We start from the raw sequence: 22,029 nt of genomic DNA on the forward strand, positions 1-22,029 counted from the left end.
TGGCGCTAGAATGAGCTTCCGAGGCGCTCGGTGAAGGGGGGGCCACGACCATCCTGTTTATTGCTCCGTCCCCGGCCCCTGGAGCCTGGAAGCACCCAGAACTGTGATGAGCGCGTGGCAGGCTGCTTGATGACGAGTTGTGGAACCATCCGGGTTTCTGCCCTGGGCCCAAGTGGGAAGTGAACCAACCCGAATAACGGCCAACAAAGGCGAGGGCGGAGCAAAGCTGGACCTCGGTCACCTCCGGGCAGCAGGCACCGGGTTGGGGGACCTGGGGCCCCGGATGTGCGTGAGCCTGGGAGCTCCTTTGGCTCCCCCGGCCTCTGCATCCTTGTCGGTCAGCAGAGCTCGGAGCAGGGCCCACGCAGAGGGAGGAGGGAGGTGACACGCGGGAAGGGAGCCGGCGCCCTGGGGCCCCTTCCGACTGTTCCGTGTCCGGGCACCGCAGAGATGCTGCCCCTCGGCAGCGGGCGGACACGATCACACGGACCCTCAAAACGCATCTGTTCCTGGGCTGTCCTGGCAGGTCCCCGGGAAGGCCCCGCAGCAGGCCCTGCCAACCTCACGCCCTCGGCGCCCTCCTCCAGGGCGGGTGGGCAGTGTGTCTTCCACCCCGGCCACACTCAGAGGGGTGCCAGCAGAGGCCCTGCGCCCGCCACCCTCCTCGTGCCCCCAGACCTGGGTCGGGATGCCAGGGGTCTGGGTGCCCGGGCCCAGATCCAGAGCTTGTGACTTACCGGCTGTGTGACCTTAAGCAAATTGCTTCCCCTCCCTGTGCCTCAGTTTCCCCCGCTATAAAATGGGGATGAGGACAGGACGTACCTCCAAGCCTTGTACTCAAGGATCGGATGAGTTAGTGATTCTGAGGTGGTCAGAGCAGTGTCCAGCAGGGGGCAGGGTGGCTAGACTTGACTTTGGGGCAGTAGTGAGGCTTTCATTTTGATTTATTCCCCAGGTCCCAGGGTTTGACTCAAGAGCAGAAATGTAGGTCGGGCAGCAGATGGGAACATGGGGCCCAGAGGCGTTGGGAGACTCGGGTCTGGTCCCAGCTCTTCTCTGGCTACTGTGTGACCTTGGGTGGGTCACCTACCCTCTCAGGACCTTGTCTACTCTTCTTATACAACGGACAAGCTAGGGACAGCCGGGTGGCTCAGCGGGTCATGCCTTCAGCTCAGGTCACAATCCCGGGGTCCCAGGATTGAGTCCTACACCGGGCTCCCCGCAGGGAGCCTGCTTCTCCCTCTGCCTGTGTCTCTGCCTCTCTCTGTGTCTGTCATGAATAAATAAATAAAATCTTAAAAAGAAAAACCCAATGAACAAGCTAATAAGAACACGCTTCTTATAACCCCCATTTCTGAGGCCTGATACTAAGCTCAGGCTGCGTAGACAGGAGGGTTTTACAAAAAGACAAAGCTCTATTTCCCTTACTCTCTGGGCAGGGGGGAGGCTGGGTGTGGGGGTCCTTACCTTTGCTGTCAACCACCTCATCATCCTTGCAGTCCATGGTGGAAGATTTGGGCTGGTCTCTGTCACAGTTCACCAGCAGGATGGCGCCTTGCCCGTGGGGGCCCCAGGTCCAGGTCCTCTGTGGACACCCAGCAGAGACGGGGCATGTTGAGCAACCGTGTGCGTCCCTCCAACTCGTGGGGAAGCCCAGCCACCTTTCCCCAGCACCTCGATAGTCTTGTGCCATTTACACATCTCGATCCTACACCAGCTAATTCTTTGGTTCCCAAGAGAGTCTTGTTTGCCTGCTCCAAAAATCCTAAACAAATTCACCAAAAATGCAATTTATCCACTTCAAAAAAAAAAAAAAAGTTTTGCTGTCTTGCAAAACTGATTTTCACAGCTTTTAAAAAACTGTCGGATTGGCAAACCGGACCGTGCTGAATATTTATGTCAAGATCCTAATCTCAATAGTTGCTCTTGTGTGAACTCTTAATTACTCATTCACCAAAGTGTGGGTGCTATTCTTAGCAGCCAGTTGCTGTGTGTCCAAAGATCAAAGCAAATTAAGCAGCCCCTCCCGGCAGGGATATATTAGTGATGACGTCTTGGTTTGCAGGACAGCGTTGGCCCCGGGGAATGACCGCGTTCTGGGTGGGACGTAAGCGTGGATTCCACTCCAAGGTCGTAATTCCTCCGTCCCCTCTTGGCTGACCCCACAGAGGGATCCTCATCTCTTGGTGGCCCATGTCCTCCTAAAGTGCACACCAGCATTAAACCGTGCAGGCGGCTTTGGGGTTTCAGGGACACCCTGAGGTTTTTCCGCAGACCCAGTTAAGGCCACCTGCACGCCCCGCTTCTGCACACCCCACTTACTCTGCCTTTGGCTCCAGACTCTCCTGCCCCGCGTGGCTCCTTCCCTCCTCTGCCCCCTGCCAGGTCGCCCTTTCTCTAGTCTTCACTCCTGGTGGGCAGCTCCGCGGGACCCTCTCCCACCAGCCCAGAAACCCTGGGGTGGGGGAGTTTTATTCCCCCCTCCCACCCGAGTGAAGAACTGCCTACAAATTTTTTTCTCGGCTGTGCATTAACTGGGTGACTCTGTAGTTTCGAATTTGTGGGACAACACATTCTCGGGACTCACAACCGGTGAGAATCTAGTTTTGCAAAAGAGATGGGGAAATACATAGAGCAAAATGGCAAAGGCAATTTGGGGTTTCTCCTTTCTGCTGTTCTTCAAGGGACAGGCGGCCATTCGTGTGGCCACCACCAGGGGGCACCAGAGGAGAACCCAGCGGAGGGGGAGCACCTGGCGGCCAGGTGGCTCAGCGTACCTGGCCCTTCTTGGCTCCGGCAGGCTTCACTTTGCCCGTGCGGGCGATGTCGGCGCTCAGGGAGATTTCTGCAATCCCACCAAGTGAGAGGAGAGGGTTGGTGAGGGCACGAGGGCAGGCACTCCGCGTGGTCCCACCGGATAATCCTCCCCCCAACCCCGGGGATGACCTGCCCCATGGCTTCTCTCCCTCCCCTTCAGAGGAGACACAAATTCAAGGACACCCCCATGTCCCCAGGGAAGATGTTTGACTGCAACTGGGACAGCAGAGCTGGAGCTTCTGGCCACACCCATCCTCCTTTGCCACAGCTGAGGCCAACACACCTGGCCACCTTCAGGGGCCCAGAAAGAATTCCCAGCCACCCCAATGGGACGCTTGGTGCAAAACCCCTGCAAAGACACTTAGCCAGGCTCTCACAGGCCTCTGGCCCCAACTCCAGCCCCCAGTGACCTCGGGGTGGGGGACACAGTGGTTACTCCAACCCCACCTGGCTCTTCTTTGTGTGCATTATAGCTGCACTGGGGCCAAATCATACACACCCCACTCTATCCAAATGTCAAGACCGAGAAAGCACACATCTGTTTCTAAATCCTTCCCGCCCTCATCAGAACATGTGATCAGTCTTTCCAGTGACATAGATCCATGTGCCTACATTGTATGTAGCGACGTGGGGGGCTCACGGGAGGACACTGACCTGGATGACCTTTTAAACACACCCATAGCCGTGTGTTAGTGTCAGGCCAGAGCGGCAGAGAGTCTAGGCTCTGTATTTCCCGGCTCCTTCACTAACCAGCTGCATGAACTTAGGCAAGTCTGTCTACCCCTTGTGCCTCAGTTTACTCATCTGTAAAATGGATATAATAGTGCCGATTTCACGGCATTGTTGTAGGGTTTAAATGTAGGGTCTCAGTGCAGTGCCTGGTATAGAATGAGTGCTATGTTATTCATATGATTTAAATGTGTGCTCATGAAATAAATGTGTATTACCAAATAAAATTCATCAACGAAATGAAACCTGAAGTTTTCACATGCTGCTCTGACGTTTAGTGCCCATCTAAGTGGTAATAGTCATCTTACCATATTATTGTTCAAGATGAGGTCAAGTTAGAAAGTGATTTAAAGAAGAATGTGAAATAAATATGAGTCTGTGCAGATCATTGATACAGCAAAACAGTAAAGATGGGATGGAAGTCATGGCATTTGGGAAATATCAGTATATATATTATCGTATATGACATTGACATCATCTATGTTTCTTATAGATATTTGAAGTATCAAAAAGGTGTAGAGATTCATATGTGGAAATCCATGCATCACTTCCTAAGTTGAGAAAACATTAAGATGTAACTGAACTCCCTGTAAATGCACTCTCCTCTCTTCCCAGTTGAATTTATGGCTCATAAACTGGGGAGGGGATATTTATGAGCCACCACATATATGACTAGCTAGAAATTGTCCCTTTTCTCCACTCAGTCTAAGGTAAGCTCCAGAGTGTAGTTTCTCCTGGAGAGACCCATAGCAAGGGCGTGTGTGTGGAGGGAAAGGCAGTGGCATCCCAAGATCCTGGTCATTCACTTACCAACACCGGTGACATAGAGCAGGGCTTGGACTGGGTTGGTCTTGGGTCCATAGTATGAAATCTGAACCTAAAGGACAGAGCAAACCACGAAGGTCTTCTCTTAGTCATTCAACAAACTAACTAGGCCCCTGCTGTGTGCCAGTTCAGGGTGAGAGGCCGAGGAAGAGACAAGGATGAGCAAGAAGTGGTGCCAGCCTATAAGAAGCATCCCAACCGGTGGGCACGGAGGGGTAGCAAAGTACTCCAATGCCTACGCCACTTAGATGAGGGTGCTGTGGGAGCCAGGAATGGAAGGGCTGTTTGGGTCTGTCCCATAGATAGTGGGGATCCAGGGAGATGTCACGGCCACCATCGTCTCATGTCTAGGCCATGGCATCAGCCTCTAGTGGATTGCCTGGATCCAATCTACTCAGGACACTGCAGCCCACGGGGTCTTTCTAAGATGGGCAGACTTCTAACTCCCTGGATGACAGGTTTTCCCTGGCTTCCTGTTGCCTTCAGAAAATGACATCCCTGATGCCAAACTCTCTAATACTGCTCCCTCATTCCCCACTTCCCTCTTCACCATCTTTTCTTGCCAGATAGATCTTCCTCAGTTTCCCCAACACATGCCTGGTCATCTCTTCATCTAGAGTGTGCATACAGGCCACATGCCCCGTAGAGTTCTCACTCCACTTTCCCTCTCTGAGGTGGGTCATTCCTCGCATCCTTTAGCTTGCCATCTCTTCCAGGAACTTTCCTCTGATTGCATCCTCACCAACCTACTTTGATGCCCAAGTTCTATGCTCCTACAGCAGGCAACAATTCTGCCCCAAGGTGAAGACTGCTTGGCCTGCCCTGCTGGAAACAAGTGCTCATTGGCCCAGATCTCTGTGGGAACCCCAAAGGGCCCTGTTGAGCCCATCTGCAGTCACAGGGGGATGCAATGAGTTCAGTGGTGGTCCTGAAAAAGCTATGTCCACAGCCAAATCCCTGAAATCTATGAATGTGACCTTATTTGGAAAAAAAGGTCTTTGCAGATGTAGATAAGGGTCTTGAAATGAGATGGTCATGGATTACCCAGGGAGGACTTAAATCCAACGACTAGTGTCCTCATAAGAGTGAGGCAGAGGGAGATTTGACAGCCTGAGGAGGGGGACCGAGACCACAGAGGCAGAGATCAGAGTGACATGGCCACGAGTTTAGGAAACTGAAGCTGAAGGATGCAAAGAACTGGTTCTCCCCCGGAGCCTCCAGAAGGAGTGCCGCTCGCAGACACCTTGATTTTGGGCTTTTGTCCTCCAGAGAGGATACATCTCTGTTGATATAAACCAGTAATTTGTGGTCATTTGTCCAGGAGCCACAGGAAACGAATGGACATGGAGCAGAGCTTCCCAGCCTGCCAGGCTGTGGCCTTAGAGCCCCCACCACCACTTATAATGGCTTACCTGTAAGCCATTACATGTGTTGGTTGTAAGCCCCCTGCAGGCTGCAACCTCACCTGATCTGTTCCCTTCTGTGTCTCCAGAGCCTGGTAGTGCCCAGCATGTAGGAGGTGAAGGTGAATACTAAACTCTGCTGAATGGATGAATTTAGTAAAACCCCGGCCTCTATGAACCCCTGGCATCCCTGTATTGTCTGTGAGGATGCCGTAGCTGGAATAGTCACCATAGTATCCAGAGAGGAGGAAGCTCTACAAGGGCTATGGGACAATGCGAGACAGACCATGGGCAGCTGACCTGCTGCAACCTGCTGACCTCCTCTCACACATCCCACCTCACAGCTGCCACACTCACCTTTTGGTCACCTGTGCTACTGCTGGCGGCTCTCATCCTCAGGCTCACCTCCAGGCTGGGGTCCAGGGACCACTTGGAGGAACCTGTGGAATTCTTTTTGGCTGGACGGCTGTGGCCAACATCCACGACCACTCCTGGGGAGGCATTGATGCTGAAGGACGTGTAGCCCGTGGGGGCAGAGCTGTGGATGAGACAGTGGAGAGGACAGAGGGACATAGTGAGGGAGGCCTGGCCCCACATTCTTGCTTTTCAATCAACAAGTGTAAACACCACATGGCAGCCAGGTGACCCTGACTGTAGGGGTAAGTGCTGTGAGGTTGTTGGGAGGTAGTAAGAAACAAACAAACAAAAAATCTCCTGACCTGAAGGACTTATATTTGAACTAGGAGAATTACAGAGCTATGTGCTTACCAAAGGCACACACAGATGTATATGTACAGCAGACAGCACACCCAGAGTTTACACCACACAAGTGTGCACACAGAGGACCGTGTATTTGTAAACAACCACAGACTTCTGCTTCTGGAATATGGTGCGCCAGTACTCTGAAGGACCTTCCTCTTACAAAACAACTAGATCCTGATTAAAGTATACTTTTTAGGGCACTGTTGAGATCATGAGACATAAGGGAGGATCTCCAAGGACTCCCTTCTCTGTATGCGCATGCACACACACACATACACACCATGGGGGTTAAACTGAGGAACACCAAAAACAAAGAGGAGATATTGAAGGTATCCAGAAAGGAGAGTCAGAAAATCTACAATGGAATTACTAGTAGATTAAAAGCAGGCTTCCTAATAGCAACAATGAAATCCAGAAGACAGTTGAATAACATGAATCTTCAAGATATTTTTGAAAAAAAAAAAACTGTTACTTAGAATTGTGTACCCCACTAAATTATCTATTCTTTAAAGATTTTATTTTATTTTTTATTTAAGAGAGGGAGAGGGAGAAGGGAAGAGAGAGAGAATGAATGGTGGGGATGGGTAGAGGGGAAGACAGAAACAGACTCTCTGCTGAGCAGGGAGCCCAACCTGAGGCTTGACCCCAGGATCCCCAGATCATGACCTGAGCCAAAGGCAGATGCTTAACTGACTGAGCCACCCAAGTGCGCCAAGAAAAAAAAACTGTACAGATAAAAATACCAAAGGGGTAAAAACAAGTCCAAATATATGAATAATCAAAATAACTGTCAATGTATCAATGTTACTAGTTAAAAGAGAGTTTTGACTTAAAGAAACAAAACTCATCTATATAATATTTATAAGAGGCACCCTTCTAAAATATAAGGATCCAGAAAAGATGAAATATAAAGGAAAGGAAAAACATACATTAAGCCAATACTGATCAAAAGGGAGCTGGAGTGGGTATGTTAATATCAGACAAAATTAATTTTGTATAAAAAATTAATAAATTTTTAATAAAGCCATGATCATAGTTGAAGACTTCAAGTCTTTTTTCTCAATCAACACAAGATTAAGCAGACAAAAAATTAGTAACACAATTGACAAGCTCAATTTGGTACATATATATAGAATTCCTTGCTCCACAACTAGTGAATATACATTTTCCCAAGCAAAGTGCACGTGGATCAGTAAAAAACATTGATCACATAGTTGGCTATCAAAGCAAAGTTGCAACAAACGTTAAAGAACAGGTCACATACAGTGTAGGTAGCACATTCTTTGATCAGAATGTAACTAAGCTAGGAACCACTAACATAAAGTTCATTTTTAAATACCCCATACACTTGGCAATTTTAAAATCAGACTTCTATATAACTTAACAAGGCAAAGGACAATGAATGGAAATTAAATAATAATACTTAGAACTGAGCAATACTTAAAAAATGCTACATTTCAACACTTTTGGGGGAGCTAAAGGTGTTGCTTTGTGCCTTAAATGCCTAGATCTTCAAAAAGAAGAGAAAAGGTAAACTATGAGTATATAGGATAAAACAGAAAAATCAAATACAATGTAATCTACCCCCCCCAAAAAAAGAAAATAAAGATGGTAGAAATCTGTGAAATATAAAACAGGTAAATCAACAGAGCCAAAATAGACTGATACAACTGGTAAACCTCTGGCAAGATTGATCAAAGGAAAAAAATAGAAAAATGAAAAACATCCGTATAGGAAAAGCAGATTATTTTGTAGATAATTGATAAAAGGTTACAAAAATCCCAGAGCATGATTATCTGCAACCTCTCCCCCAAACTTTAAACTTTGAATTTAAAAGATACACTAAGAATTTAATAAGGTAGGTAGTAAGGTGGAGAGGCAAAAATCAGCTGCCTTTCTGTACATCAGCAATAGTTAGAAAAATAATTTCTATAAGCAGATATAATTTACATTAGGAAAAATCCCTCTAAAGTACTTAGGCTACATCTAACAAAAGATATGTAAGGATTTTATGGAGAAAAACAAACCTATTCAAAGCACTAGAGAAGACACAGATTAATAGAAAGAAATACCACATAGTTAGAAAAGCTTAGTATCATTAATGTATGAATTCCCTCCAAATGAATGGATATATTCAATGGAATTCTAGGACATTTCATGGACTTTGACAAGTTGATTCCAAGATTGACAAAACCAAGCTGCTAAGACAGTCGACGTACTCCTGAAGGAAAAATAGCAAAAGGTGAGGGACTTGCTCTACCAGGTGTAAGTTACCAGAAAGCCATGGATGGTGCTGTGATGGCTCAGGCAGGGACAAACAATAGATATAGCTGAGAGAGACTGTCCTTGATCTGTGACAGAGGTGGTCTTGCAGATAACCGGGCAAAGGGAAAAATGACATCACAAATGGTGCTGGGACAATGGCTTGTCCAGATGGACGACAGTTAAATAGGATAAATAATTAAACTGATCCCACCTTCACACCATATACAAAAACAAGCTCCAGGTGGATTTAAGACTTAAAAATGAAAGGCAAACATTTGAATATTTAAAAAAAATAGATCTCTTTTAGAGAAGTTTTAGGTTTATAGTAAAATTGAGAGGAAGGTACAGAGATTTCCCGCGTATCCCTTGCCCCCCGCTCCCATGCACAGCCTGCCCCATTATTAGCATCATCCCCTGGAGTGGAACATTTACTAAAATTGGTAGGCCAACGCTGTTACATCATAAACGCCCCAAATCCACAGTTTACATTATGTTTCCCTCTCGGTGTTGTGCATTCTATGAATTTAAACAAATGTACATATAATGATTTGCAGCCACCATTATGGTATCATACAAAGTAGTGTCATTGTCCCAAATACCCTCTGTGCTCTGCCTACTTATCCCTCCTTCCCCCAACCCCTGGCAACCACTGATCTTTTACTGTTGCCATACTTCTGTCTTTTCCAGAATATCATACAGCCAGGGTCATAGTAGCCTTTTCAAATTGGCTTCTTTCTTAGTAATATGCATTTTAAGTTTCCTCCGTGTTTTTTCATGGCTTGATAGCTCATTTCTTCTTAACACTAAATAATATTCCGTGGCCTAGATGGGCCACAGCTTGTTCATCCATTCACCTACTGAAAGGTTTCTTGGTTGCTTCCAGGTTTTGGCAACTGTGGACAAAGCTGCTCTAAACGTCCATGTGCAAATTTTATGTGGACATAAATTTTCTTTTTTTAAAAGATTTTTAAAATTTCTTTATTCATGAGAAACACAGAGAGAGAGAGAGAGAGAGGCAGAGACACAGGCAGAGGGAGAAGCAGGCTCCATGCAGGGAGGTGCCCTACATGGACATAAGTTTTCAACCCCTTTGGATAAATACCGAGGAGTCTAATTACTGGACTGTATGACAAGAGTATGTTTAATTTTATAGGAAATCACCAAACTGTCTTCCAAAGTGGCTATCCCATCTTGCATGATCGCCAGCAATGGAATCAGAGTTCCTATTCGTCTGCATCCTGTCCAGCATTTGGTGTTCTCAGTGTTCTGGATTTTGGCCATTCTAATAGGTATGAAGCAGCATCTCATGGTTGTTTTAATTTGCATTTCCCTGATGGCATATCTCGCGGTGGAGCATCTTTCACATGCCTCCCTGCCATTCGCATACCTTCTTTGGTCTGTTAAGATTTTAGCCCATTTTTTAACCAGGTTGTTCATAGTTGTTTTAAGAGTTATTTGTATAGGGACTCCTGGGTAGCTCAGCAGTGGAGCGTCTGCCTTCAGCTCAGCTCATGATCCCAGGGTCCCGGGATCGAGTCCCGCATCATGCTCCCTGCAGGGAGCCTGCTTCTCCCTCTGCCTGTGTCTCTGCCTCTCTCTCTGGGTCTCTCATGAATAAATAAATAAAATCTTAAAAAAAATGTTTTGTGTGTTTTGGGCAACAATCCTTTATCAGATGTACCTTTTGTAAATATTTTCTCCCAATCTGTGCTTTGTCTTTTTTACTCACTTTACAGTCTTTTTTAGAGCAGAACTTTGAAATTTTAATAAAGTCCAACTTATTAATTCTGTCTTTTCTTTTCTAGATGGCACCTTTTGTGTCATATTTAAAAAGTCACTGCCAAACCCAAGGTCGTCTAGATTTTCTCCTGTGTTACCTCCTGAGAATTTTATAGTTTTCTGTTTTACATTTAGGTCTATGGCCTATCCTGAGTTAATTTTTGTGAAGGGTGTAAGGTCTGGGTCTAGATTCCTTTTTTGGATGTGGATGTCCAGTTCTTCCAGTACCATTTTTTGGAAAAACCTCCTTTTTCCATTGTATTGCCTTTGCTTTTTCTCAGAGGTCAGTTGATTGTACTTATGTGGACCCATTCCTGGGCTTTCTACTCTGTTCCATTTATTTAGTTCTCTTTGTTTGCCAATACCACACTGTCTTGATTATAACTTTATAATAAGTCTTTATAATATAATGTCAGTTCTCCAACTTTCTTCTCCTTCAATACTGTGTTAGCTATTCTGCGTTTTTTACCTCTCCATTTAAACTTTAGAATCAGTTTGTCAATATCCACAAAATGGGATTGCATTGAATCTATAGATCAAGCTGGGAAGAACCGGCACCTTGACAATATGAATCTTCCTATCCATGAACATGGAATATCTCTCTATTTATTTACTGCTCTGATTTCTTTCAGCAGTTTTGTAGTTTCCTCATATAGATATTATACTTATTTTATTAGGTTTATACCTAAGTATTTCATTTTGGGGAGAATGCAAATGTCAGTAGTATCGTGTTTTTAAATTTCAAACTCCACTTGTTTTTTGCTGGTAAGTAGGGAAATGATGGACTTTTTAACACTGTATCTTGTCATCTTGCCATAATAGCTTGTTAGTTTTAGGATTTTTTTTAATTAATTCATTTGGATTTTCTACACAGATGATCACATCACCTGCAAACAAAGACAGGTTTATTTCTTTCCGATTGGCATCTCTCATATTTCTCTTCCTAGTCTCATTGCACTTGCTAGGAATTTTAGTATGATGTTGAAAAGCAGTGGTGAGAGGGGACTCTTTGCCTTGCTCCTGGTTTTGGTGGGAAAGCTGCAAGTTTCTCACCATCAGGTTGATGTTAGCTGCGGGTTTTTGTAGATACTCTTTATCAGGTTGAGGAAATTCCCCTCTAAGTTTACTGAGAGTTTTATCGTAAGTAAGTGTTGGCATCTTTTTAAAAAAAAAGATGACACAGGCATCTTTATGCCCTTTCTTAAACAAGATGTAAAAGCAATAAACATTAAAGGAAAGGGGCACCTGGGAGGCTCAGTGGGTTAAGCATCTGCCTTCAGCTCCACAGGGAGCCTGCTTCTCCCTCTCCCTCTGCCTTTATCTGCTGCTCTCCCTGCTTGTGATCTCTCTCTGTCAAATAAATAAATAAAATCTAAAAATAAAATAAGATAAAGAAAGAAAAGATTTAAGTTCAACTAGATGAGAATAAATAACTTCTGTTCATCAAAAGACACTGTGAAGTGAAAAGCCATAGGGTAATCTACAGAGAAGACTGCGCTTAGCGTCTGCCACTCTCGCATTCAGTGGCTCACACAATCCTTACGGGAAGGGGCACCTGCCAGACACTCGGCATGCCTCGTGCAGTTTAACCCCCACCACAGCCTGGCAGCATGGAAGCAAATAGTCCCATTTTACAGATGGGTAAACTGAGGCTCAGAGACTTGTCCATGCTCTCTGCCGTCACCCTGAGTGGCCATCTGCTGAGAAGGAGACACTGGGAGGAAGAGGAGAATCCCCCTAATTGCAGTGCCAGAGCATCTACCATCTTTCGTGGCTGACGACTTCCAGACTGCACCCCACTCCACCCCATTCTAGGCCTCCCAAGCTCTCTGGAAGCTCCCTGAGCTCCACCAACCAGGCAGCAGTGCCCAGTGAGGCCAGCCCCACAGCACTCAGAGGCCACATGTGCTAGGGAAGCAGAATGAGTTTGGGGTTGTATAGTCCTGGGTTTGAATTTCCTGGCTTCCTCACCTTGAATTTGCATGACCTTGACACCTCAGTTTACTCATCTCTAAAATGGGTGTGATGCTCATTAGAAATCAGGGACAGAAGGACCTGGCACCTAGCAGCAGAGGTCGTGATAGCTCCCTGACTCCAGCCACAAGCACCGCGGAAAGCCCTCCGCAGGTTTCAGTATTCATCTCAGGTCAGTGGGATTTTGCTGGAATATAATCAATGTGTTTCCCGTTGCAGGAGAGGTACTTTCCAAGTGCAGAGTGAAAAATCACAAGCAGTGTTTGTAAGGGCAGCTCTGGATAGGAGCCCACACCCCTGGGTCTGCTCCTGCCTCTGCAGCCCTGTGCTTCTAACCCTGGGGGCTCTGAGCCCAGTGACAGAGGTCATGCTCCGGCGGGGGGTGGTGTGCAGGTGCCGGGAGCAGGTCAGGGGAGCAGCATTGGGGAGGAGGCAGTGCCAGCCCGTCTGTGCAGGAAGAGAATCCAGGCCACAGTCAGGGCGGTGGCCGCTCAGGGGACAGGCTGAAGGTGCTGGCCGGGGGCTGCTGTCATGAGCAGGTCGGAAGTGAGAGGGAAGGGTCTCAGCCAGGCTGTCTGCGTTTGAACCTATGAGCTGTGTGGCCTCAGGGGAGTTACTAAACCTCTCAGAGCCTCGGCTTCCCCTTCTGCCAAATGGGAGCAACAGCACTGCCTGCCTCGTTAGGCTGATGAATGCGTTCTGCGTAGGCAGCCGGGTGGCAGCCCCAGCCGTTGTCCCTGAGACATGCAGGGGGTGGGATGTGTCACTGAAGGAGGAGCCCACTCTCGGAAGGGTCATGGGGCCTCAGGCGACCTCGGCCTCTCTTTCCCTTTGCCCTCAACCTCCCATCTCCTGCCTCCCCAGACCTTTGCTGCTGCTCTACCAAGGCCCAGATGCAGGCAGCCAGTGACACGTTTAAAGAAATGCCCCAGACACCCGTGTGGGCACCGTTCTAGGACCACACATGTCCTGGAGCGGGGAAGCCGGGGGAGGCCCCGACTATTGCTCATTACAACGACACCAACCGGGCGCACTTGCTGAGCATCCCTAGACCATTTTGTTTAACCAGAGCCTGGCCCAGGCTTGGCACATAGTAGGTGTTCAGTCGGTATAGGATGGAAGGATGGATGGATGGATGGATGGATGAACAACCACCAGCAGTACGTCCAGCTCCGTGCTAAGTACTGACACACTCCCATGGTCTTTCACATTTAATCCCTCTAACCACCCTAGGAAGTGGGTATTATCTCCATTTCACAGAAGGGGAATGTGAGGCTCCGTTGGCCAAAGCCACCAGCCGGCCCACAGCAGGGACGGCCCTCCCGCCCTAGCCTCTTCCAACCCCAGAGCCTGTCCCATCACACGTATGATATTACACAGCTGTGGAGCGAGGCTTGGCTGAGAGGTAGGGGGTAACAATCTGCATCATGAACCAGGTGTGGGTCATGAAGCCAGGGCCCGGCCTTCCTCCCAGGGCACACCTGCTGTGTGGCCTCAGGCAAGTCACAGACCCTCTCTGAGCTCCAGTGCCTCAATGGTGAAAGGAGAGGGTCCTGTGGGCCCTGTGATAATTCACTGGTGGTGAGGCCTTGAGTCCAGGCACATCCCTGGGTCACTCAGGTCCCACCCTCCAGCTTTCCCCCGGCGCAGCCTGAAGCCGGAGCCAACCGCACACCCCGTCACCCCGTGCCGTTGGAACCTGCTCCCCAGCCTCCGTGGCCCTGTGCCCCGCCCCCGGGACGGCCCTGCTCACCTGTAGACATCCAGCTGAGTTTCGGTGCCCAGCACGCACACGGCATAGGTGGACTGCTCCGGGGCCACGTGGATCACCGAGCCCTGGGCCATGGTCCTGCCAGCCCGTCCCTCCAGCAGCACGAAGCCCCTTGGCTGCTTCCTTTATACGGCCCAGCAGAGCCATGAGTCAGCACCTGCGGTTTACAGGCGGCCCAGCCCCTCCCCACTCAGGTCCCGGGGCGTGTTCTCTCCACCCTTCGTGCCCCGCAGCTGCCCCTCGGACCCGGGCCGTGTGAGCGTCGGTGCCAGAACCAGGGCAGGCAGGCTGGCTCCGTCAGTCTCCCGGGAAGGCCCGGGGCTCAGGACGCCGGGGGGTGGCGAGTGCAGGGGTGCATCTTCCGGACACAGCCCCGTGGGCGCCCGGGGCCTTGAACACCTGAGGGCGGCCAACCTTGCCTCGCGGTGCCAAACACGGTCTCAGACAGGAGGAGGCGCTCGGGAGGTCGCAGCTGGAGCTCACCCCCCCACTCCCCGGCAACACATTCGAAGACGCGCGTGGCCTGGGACAGGTCCCTGCAGGCTGGGCCCCCGCGTGACAGCTCACCGCCTTCTGTGTGCCAGACGACTAACCCCATGAGGCACGTGGGGTAAACGCTGTCATCCTCCCCCACTGGGTCCCCACGGTAGCTCCCCGAGGTCGGAACCACCATCGTTCTCACGTGACAGAAGAAACTGAGGCACAGAGAAGCCAAGTGATACCCCCGAGTCTCCCCAGCCGTAGAGAGCACGTCCGGGCCCCAGACCACCTTCTCCAGGCCCAGAGCCCCTCTTCTGTGCGGGCGGATGAGCCGGTCACTGACCCCGGGGCGCAGCCCCGTGGCTCCTTGCACACAGCCGGGCCTAATGAACCCACTTTCTCCAGCTGGTCACGGGGTTAGGACTAGTTTGAGCTCCGGACGGAAGCCGGGAGAGGGGGCTGTCACCGCCAGACCCAAGAAGGCCCTCACCACCAGATCCAGTCACCCTGTGGACGGGGCCCGAGGCGCCGAGAGGGCTGACATGCCCACTGTCACCCAGCACATCAGCGGCAGGGCTGGGCTCTACCCTAAGCCTTAGGCCTCCGGGGGTGATTTTCTATTTTTCCTTTTTGCCCTGTTTTTCTTCAGCATCTTGGGGGTTCACATTGGCTATGAATAAGCCACAGAGAGAACAAGCCCAAAGCAGTTTTATCAACTCAACAAATATTTCTTGGTTGCCTACTGTTTGCCAGGCCTGTTCCGGGCGCTGAGGATGCAAAGTGAACAAAGCAGACAAATATCCGGCCTTCGTAGGAGCTTTTCTTTTTTTAATAGAAAGAGACAGCCAATAGGCAATAAATAAGTGAATTGCACAGTATGTTAGCATTGCGGAAAAAGGAAACGATAGGGCACGGCAAGGGGTGGATTGTGATTTCAAATTAGGGTGGTCAGAGGAGGTGACATCTGAGGGAGATGGCAATGTGGATATTTGAGGCCAGCACAACCAGTGCAAAGGCCCTGAGGGGGTTCAAGAAAGCAGGAGACCAGTGTGGCTGGAATGCAGTGGAGGAAGGGGCAGGTGGGACAGTGCTAGGAGCTGGGGGGCGGATCACAGAGGGCCTTGCAGGCACTGAGAGGACTTTGGCATCTACCCTAAACCATGTGGGAGACATAGGGACGTTTTGAGCCAAGGAGGCCCATGGTCTGATCTGTCTGGCTGCTGTGGGATAATCAACCATGAGGAGACCAGCGAGGCCTTTGCCCTCCGGCAGGTGGTAGATGATGCGGCCAGACCGCGGTGCTGGCAGCGGAGGAGGTGAGAAGTGCTCAGACCTACGCTGACCCTACAGCCAGTAGGATTGACATGGACCCGATGGGGGCCTTCGGGGGTTCCATCAGGAATCCAAGATCCAGGGAGGCCTGAGCCCCCGGAGGGATGGAGCAGGCACCTACTGACGGGGAGGGCTGGGGAGGGCCGGGCTTGCAGGCGGCGTGGCGATCAGGAGTTTGGTCCTGGCGAGGCTGAGCGTGGGCTGTCTATTCGAGTCTGTGTGGGGACACCCTGCAGGCCGTTGGTTGGACACACGATTCTGGAGTTGGAGAGGACCAAGCTGAAAAGGATAAATCTGCGGGAACATCAACATCTAGAGCTTCCCTAGGAAATGAGCACGGATGGTCACTGTGAGAAACCAGCCTTGTCTCACTCTCACACACACACACACATGCTTGCACACCCGCACACGCGGAAAGCAGCCGTACATCAGAAGCAAAGCCTTTTTGCAGACTCACATGCTCCGGCTGGCAGAGCAGGGATGAAAGTGGGCCGGGCAGGGCTGAGGGCACACAGACCGTCGGGGAGCGTGGACACTGCCCGTGCCAGCACCCCGGCTGCATCGTTGCACCACTGCTCCCTGTCCTGGCTCGGCAGCATCGCAAAATAGCCTAGGCTGGGGCCCTAAACTACCAAAATGTATCTTCTCGCAGTTCTGGGAGCCCGAGATCCCGGGGCCAGCGCGGTGGAGTTCTGCGGGGACCCTCCTCCTGGCTTGCAGGTGTCCTCTCGTCGTGCTATTGCATGGCGAGTGGGGGCGGGGAGGCGGGCAGAGGAGCCCACCCTCACGACGGATTACCTACTGTGGACCGACCCCTGTCCAAATACCACACTGGGGGTTAAGGCTTCAACTTAGGAATTTGGGGGGAGCCACGATTCAGTTTGCAGCACAGTTGGACCCAAAGGCTGTTTGCAGATTTCCGGCATATAAACCACGTTGTGATGCACAAACCGCCTCCATGTCTGGGCGCGTGGGTGATTCGGTCAGCTAAGCGTTCGACTCTTGGTTTCAGCTCAGATCACGTTCTCAAGGCTCTGGGATCGAGCTCTGAGTCAGGCTCCATGCTCAGCACAGGGTCTGCTTGGGATTCTTTCTCCCTCCTGCTCTGGCCCTCCCCTGCTGTCTCTCTCTCTCTCTCTCAAATAAATAAATAAAATATTAAAAAAAAAAAACAACAAATTGCATCCATGTCTGTGGCTGTTTTGCAGGGACTTCATGGGTTGATCTTTGCTTCTCTTTATTCTCTTACTGGGCATTTTGGTTTTTTCCTGAAATTTGCCATAGCTTCTCATTATGTGTATGTGTTTCAACGTCTGTTCCCTAATCAACCATGAGAGCAGAGCTTCTGTAGGTCTCACCTGCACCCCGGAGCCTAGAACAGCTCCTGACTCATAGTAGGTGCTCATTAAACATCGCAGCTGAAGACTGCGGTCTTCTCCAGCACCCAGCCCCATACTGGACCCCAGGGTGGGGGCCGCAAAGGACAGCTTCCTGCGAGGATCCCTCAGAGCCCGGCCTGGCTGTTACCTTGCGGAAGGCATTGACTTCGGGAAGTTTGGGGAGCAAACTGGTACATGAGGGCAGCTGGCTCAGAGCCCAGGCCAGAAACGCTGCAGGAAGGGGCCCTTGTCCCTGCAGAAAGGCGGAATCACCGGCGGGGCTACGCAGTGGAGGAAGCAAGGTCGTGTTGGGGTTGCCCAATGCCCTCCGGCCCCTGAGCTGATGCCCCAGCCTCTGCCCTGGATATATGCCTTTCCTCCACGTGATGGTGATGTCATTGGGAAGAGGAACTGGTATTGGTCTCTCCCTGAGACCCCGAGACTGGGGGTAGCACCACTTGTGTTCGGAGTGGATGACTCAGCCATTCCTTCAGCGCTGCTCGTTCACAGTTAGAGTTCAGATCCACATACTTAGCTCTTCACTCAACAAATATTTATCAAATGCCTCCCAAGTGCCTGGCACTCTCTCAGAGGCGAGGTTAGGCTTTATTTAAAATAGATTTGCCAGGACCCGGGGTGATAACAGAGACCAGAGTCTATTATATATCCGCTAGGAGCCAAATTTGTCACCAGGTCCTCAGCTATATTATTTCCAATTTCCACTCTAACCCAGAGGGCAGGACTTATGATCCAATTTCTACAGAGGAGTGAAGCCCCGTGCTCAAGGTCGCCTGGCACCTGAGCAGGTTCCAAATCCACCTTTGCCTGGCACGCTCTGCTCTCCACTGGGGTCCTCGCCCGTGCCAGGCCACTGACACTGCATCCTCTCCGATCCTCATACCGACCTTAATGTCTGAATTACGCTCTCCCCACTTTCCAGAGGAAGAAATTGAGTCTTGGAAGGGCGTAGGTAACTTGCCCAAGGTTACGCAGATCGGAAGTGGTGACACTTGGGTCTCACTTTGCCCCTTGTCCCACCTGCCTGCCACACAGCTGCCTCCCGGTCAGGACCCTTGGCCGATGAGCTCTGAAACCCCTTCCAGCACAAACAACCCCCAACTTCTCCATAACCTCAAGCAGAAAATTGGGAGTGTGTCTAGATCATTCAGATTGGTAGAAACTGGCAAATCTTCCCTTCCCACAAAGGTGTTTGTCTAAGTACAGTGTGACTGCCCCAGGGGGGAGGGGGTCCTTGCTCCCTCTCTCTGCTCCCCAGCTCTGTCGGGCCCAGCACCTCTCTGCTCTCCTTCACAGAACCCCTGTAGGCTCTGCAAACACTCACGGGCACGCAGGGCGACATGGTGACTGACACGAGCCAGGCCCCACGCCGCAGCATGCTTACTGCACCCGTTGAGGTGGAGCGCACAGCAACCTGATGAAGGGAGGACACCTGCTAGTCATCGGTGGGTGAGCGTTATGCCGGGGACAGAGATGGGAGGTGGCATCAAAAGCCTGTGAACTTCCACGATGCCATCTTTGAGCAAAGGAGGGCGACCCCGCCAGATGGAAGTCACTGGGTCCGCATTCCTTTTCTGGAGCTGGCTTCCACCTTGTCTGTGGTCCCAATGCCCACCTTCCTCCTCCAGCACCCAGAATTGTCCTGGGGACCATGACCATGAGAATGCCAGCACCTCAAAACAGGGGCTTTCCTTTGTGTTCCCTGGTGCTTAAACTACTGTCTGGTGCAGAGGAGGTGCACAAGAAAAACCGTATCTTCTTGAATAGAAAACTGTTTATTTTAAGATGCATCCTTTGCTTCATCAACCATTTGTTGAAAAAGACTTTCTTTCCTCCCTTGAACTGCCTTTGCAACTTTGTCAAAAAATCAGTTTGCCGCACCGTGTGGGCTGTTTCTGGGTTCTCTCTTCTGTTCTATTGACCTGTGTGTGTGTTCCCCGACCAAGCACAGTCTTGATTCCTATAGCTGTACCTTGAAATTGGGTGGACTCACTGCTCCCACTTTATTCTTTTTCAAAAGCATTTTAGCTATTACAGTTTCTTCGTCCTTCCATAGGATTTTAGAATAATCTTGCCTGTATCTGCAGACAATCTTGCTGGGATTCTGACAGTGACTGCACCAAAACCTGGATATCCGTTTGCAGAGGGTTGACACCTCGCTATGCTGAGTTTTCCAATCCACGAACACAGCGCCTCCCAGGTATTTAGAGCTTCCAGCACATAAACCTTGTACGTGTTTTGTTGGATTTCTACCTAAAGATTTCATTTTAGTGGAGTGACTATAAATGGTCTTGTATTTTTATTTCTTTGTTTTTTTTACACCATTTGTCATAAAGCTCTATTTACAGTCGCCAAAATGTGGACACAACCCCAATGTCCATCAAAAACAAAAAGTCACAGATGAATAAAGTATGGAACATCTTTCAACCCGTAAGAAGAATACAATTCTGGCACGTGGTACAACATGAATGAACCTTGCAAACCTTACGCTATCTGAAAGAAGCCAGACACAACAGGACCAATATTACACAATCATATCTATATGATGTGCTTTGACTACTCAGTTCTTTTTTTTTAATAATAAATTTATTTTTTATTGGTGTTCAATTTGCCAACCTACAGAATAACACCCAGTGCTCATCCCGTCAAGTGCCCCCCTCAGTGCCTGCCAGTCACCCCCACCCCCCGCCCTCCTCCCCTTCCACCACCCCTAGTTGGTTTCCCAGAGTTAGGAGTCTTCCATGTTCTGTCTCCCTTTCTGATGTTTCCTACCCATTTCTTCTCCCTTCCCCTCTATTCCCTTTCACTATTATTTATATTCCCCAAATGAATGAGATCATATAATGTTTGTCCTTCTTGTATTTTTATTTCTTTTTATTTTTAAGTTTTATTTATTTATTTTAGAGAGAGGGGGGACACACATGGTGGGGAGGGCCGGAGCAAGAGGGAGAGAGAGAATCTTAAGCAGATTCCCCCGCTGAGTATGGAGCCCAACTCGGGGCTTGATCTCGCAACCCTGAGATCACGACCTGAGACGAAACCAAGGGTTGAGTGCTTAACCAACTGAGCCACCCAGGTGCCCCTGGTCTTGTATTTTTAATTTCAGCATCGACATGTTCATTGCTAGTATATTAAAATACAAAGTGATTTTTATGTGTTGGTCTTGTATTCTGTGACCTTGCTGAACTCATTTATTAGCTCTAGGGTTCTTGTTTTTTTTTCTTTTTTTTTTTTTTTTTTTTTGTAGATTCCTTGGAATTTCCTAGGTAGATAATTACGGTTTCCACAATTACAGGCAGTTTTATTTCCTCCCTCCTTGTTTGTATATCTTTTATTTCTTTCCCGGCTTTATCACACTGGCTAGAACTTTCAGTGCTGGGTTGGAGACTAGTGGTGAGAATGGTCATCCTTGTCTTGTTCTCAGTCTTGCGAGGAAAGCATTCAATCTTTCACTGTTACATATGTTGTTAACTGTAGTTTTGTTTTGTTTGGCAGATGCTCTTTATCAGACTGAGGAAGTACCTTTCTATCTCTAATTTACAGAGGTTTAATCATGAATGACCATTGGATTTTTTCAAATGCTCTTTTGGCATCCATTGATATGAGGGTAAGATTTTTCCTCTTTAGCCTATTACGTGGTGGATTACATGGGCTTTGGTCGAGCAGAACACCGGATACCAATAACCAATGCTGGGGGAGGATGCCCACTACACGGAAGACAGCAAGATCATTACAATGCCAGCCTCCAAGAAAGAAGTCCCAACACTTCTGCCCTTGGATCTCGGTATCGGAATTACCAAGGAAAACCCAACACAGTCAAGCAGTTTTTTCACTTTATAGGAGTCAGACAACTTTCTATCTTGTATGTATAAATCCGTTTTCTTTTCTTCTTTCATTCATACATTTAAACCGCTGCGCCACCCAGGGATCCCTATTCATACATTTAAATAGTAAAAGATGTCTGCAAAGCAAATCGTGCCTAATGTAATCCCTTTCCATGGGCAACGATTACTACAACTACCCCCATTTATTCATTTTGCCATTTCACAGATCACTTCCTTCTGCAGCCAGATTTTTTTCACTTAATACAAGAGAGGTATTTGTCACATGACCATAAAATCCTTGGAGGTTTCCTACATGGCACGAAATGGAGGTATCACATTTTCTTACCCAGCCTCAAATGCTTTTCACATTTTGACCGAGCACGATTCTCATTTTTTTTGCTATTATGAATCTCAAATAAGCATTTGTCTTTGAGTAGGATACCTTTCTTGTGTATTTTCCTAGAGGTATAATTCCTAATACTTGAAACTGCTTTCCCAAGAACTGTGCGATCAAATCATATCCGTATAAGCAGCTTACAAGACCGCTCAACCTCCCTCACCTTCCTGACAATCTTTTCAGGGGGTTTTGTTTCTGCTATTCTGATGGCGGTACTTTGTGTTTAGTTAGTTCGTAATGAGGTTGATAAATGTTCCAGATGTTTGCCACCCAG

The 22,029-nt window shown here is 49.0% G+C and overlaps 1 protein-coding gene across 1 annotated transcript in view; it reads right to left on the reverse strand.

The window, feature by feature from the left end:
* Positions 1 to 14,462, reverse strand: part of PADI4 (peptidyl arginine deiminase 4) — a 29,956-nt gene extending 15,494 nt beyond the window's left edge. Inside the window, exons 1-5 of the mRNA XM_025447779.3 lie at positions 14,308 to 14,462; positions 6,132 to 6,312; positions 4,357 to 4,423; positions 2,778 to 2,845; positions 1,468 to 1,585 (exon numbers count right to left, since the gene is read on the reverse strand). Of these exons, the coding sequence (XP_025303564.1) occupies positions 1,468 to 1,585; positions 2,778 to 2,845; positions 4,357 to 4,423; positions 6,132 to 6,312; positions 14,308 to 14,399 (526 nt within the window). The 5' untranslated portion in view covers positions 14,400 to 14,462. The remainder of the gene's footprint in view (positions 1 to 1,467; positions 1,586 to 2,777; positions 2,846 to 4,356; positions 4,424 to 6,131; positions 6,313 to 14,307) is intronic.
* Positions 14,463 to 22,029: the final 7,567 nt, after the last annotated feature.

Source organism: Canis lupus, chromosome 2 (assembly GCF_003254725.2).
Source record: "Canis lupus dingo isolate Sandy chromosome 2, ASM325472v2, whole genome shotgun sequence".
Taxonomy (NCBI): domain Eukaryota; kingdom Metazoa; phylum Chordata; class Mammalia; order Carnivora; family Canidae; genus Canis; species Canis lupus.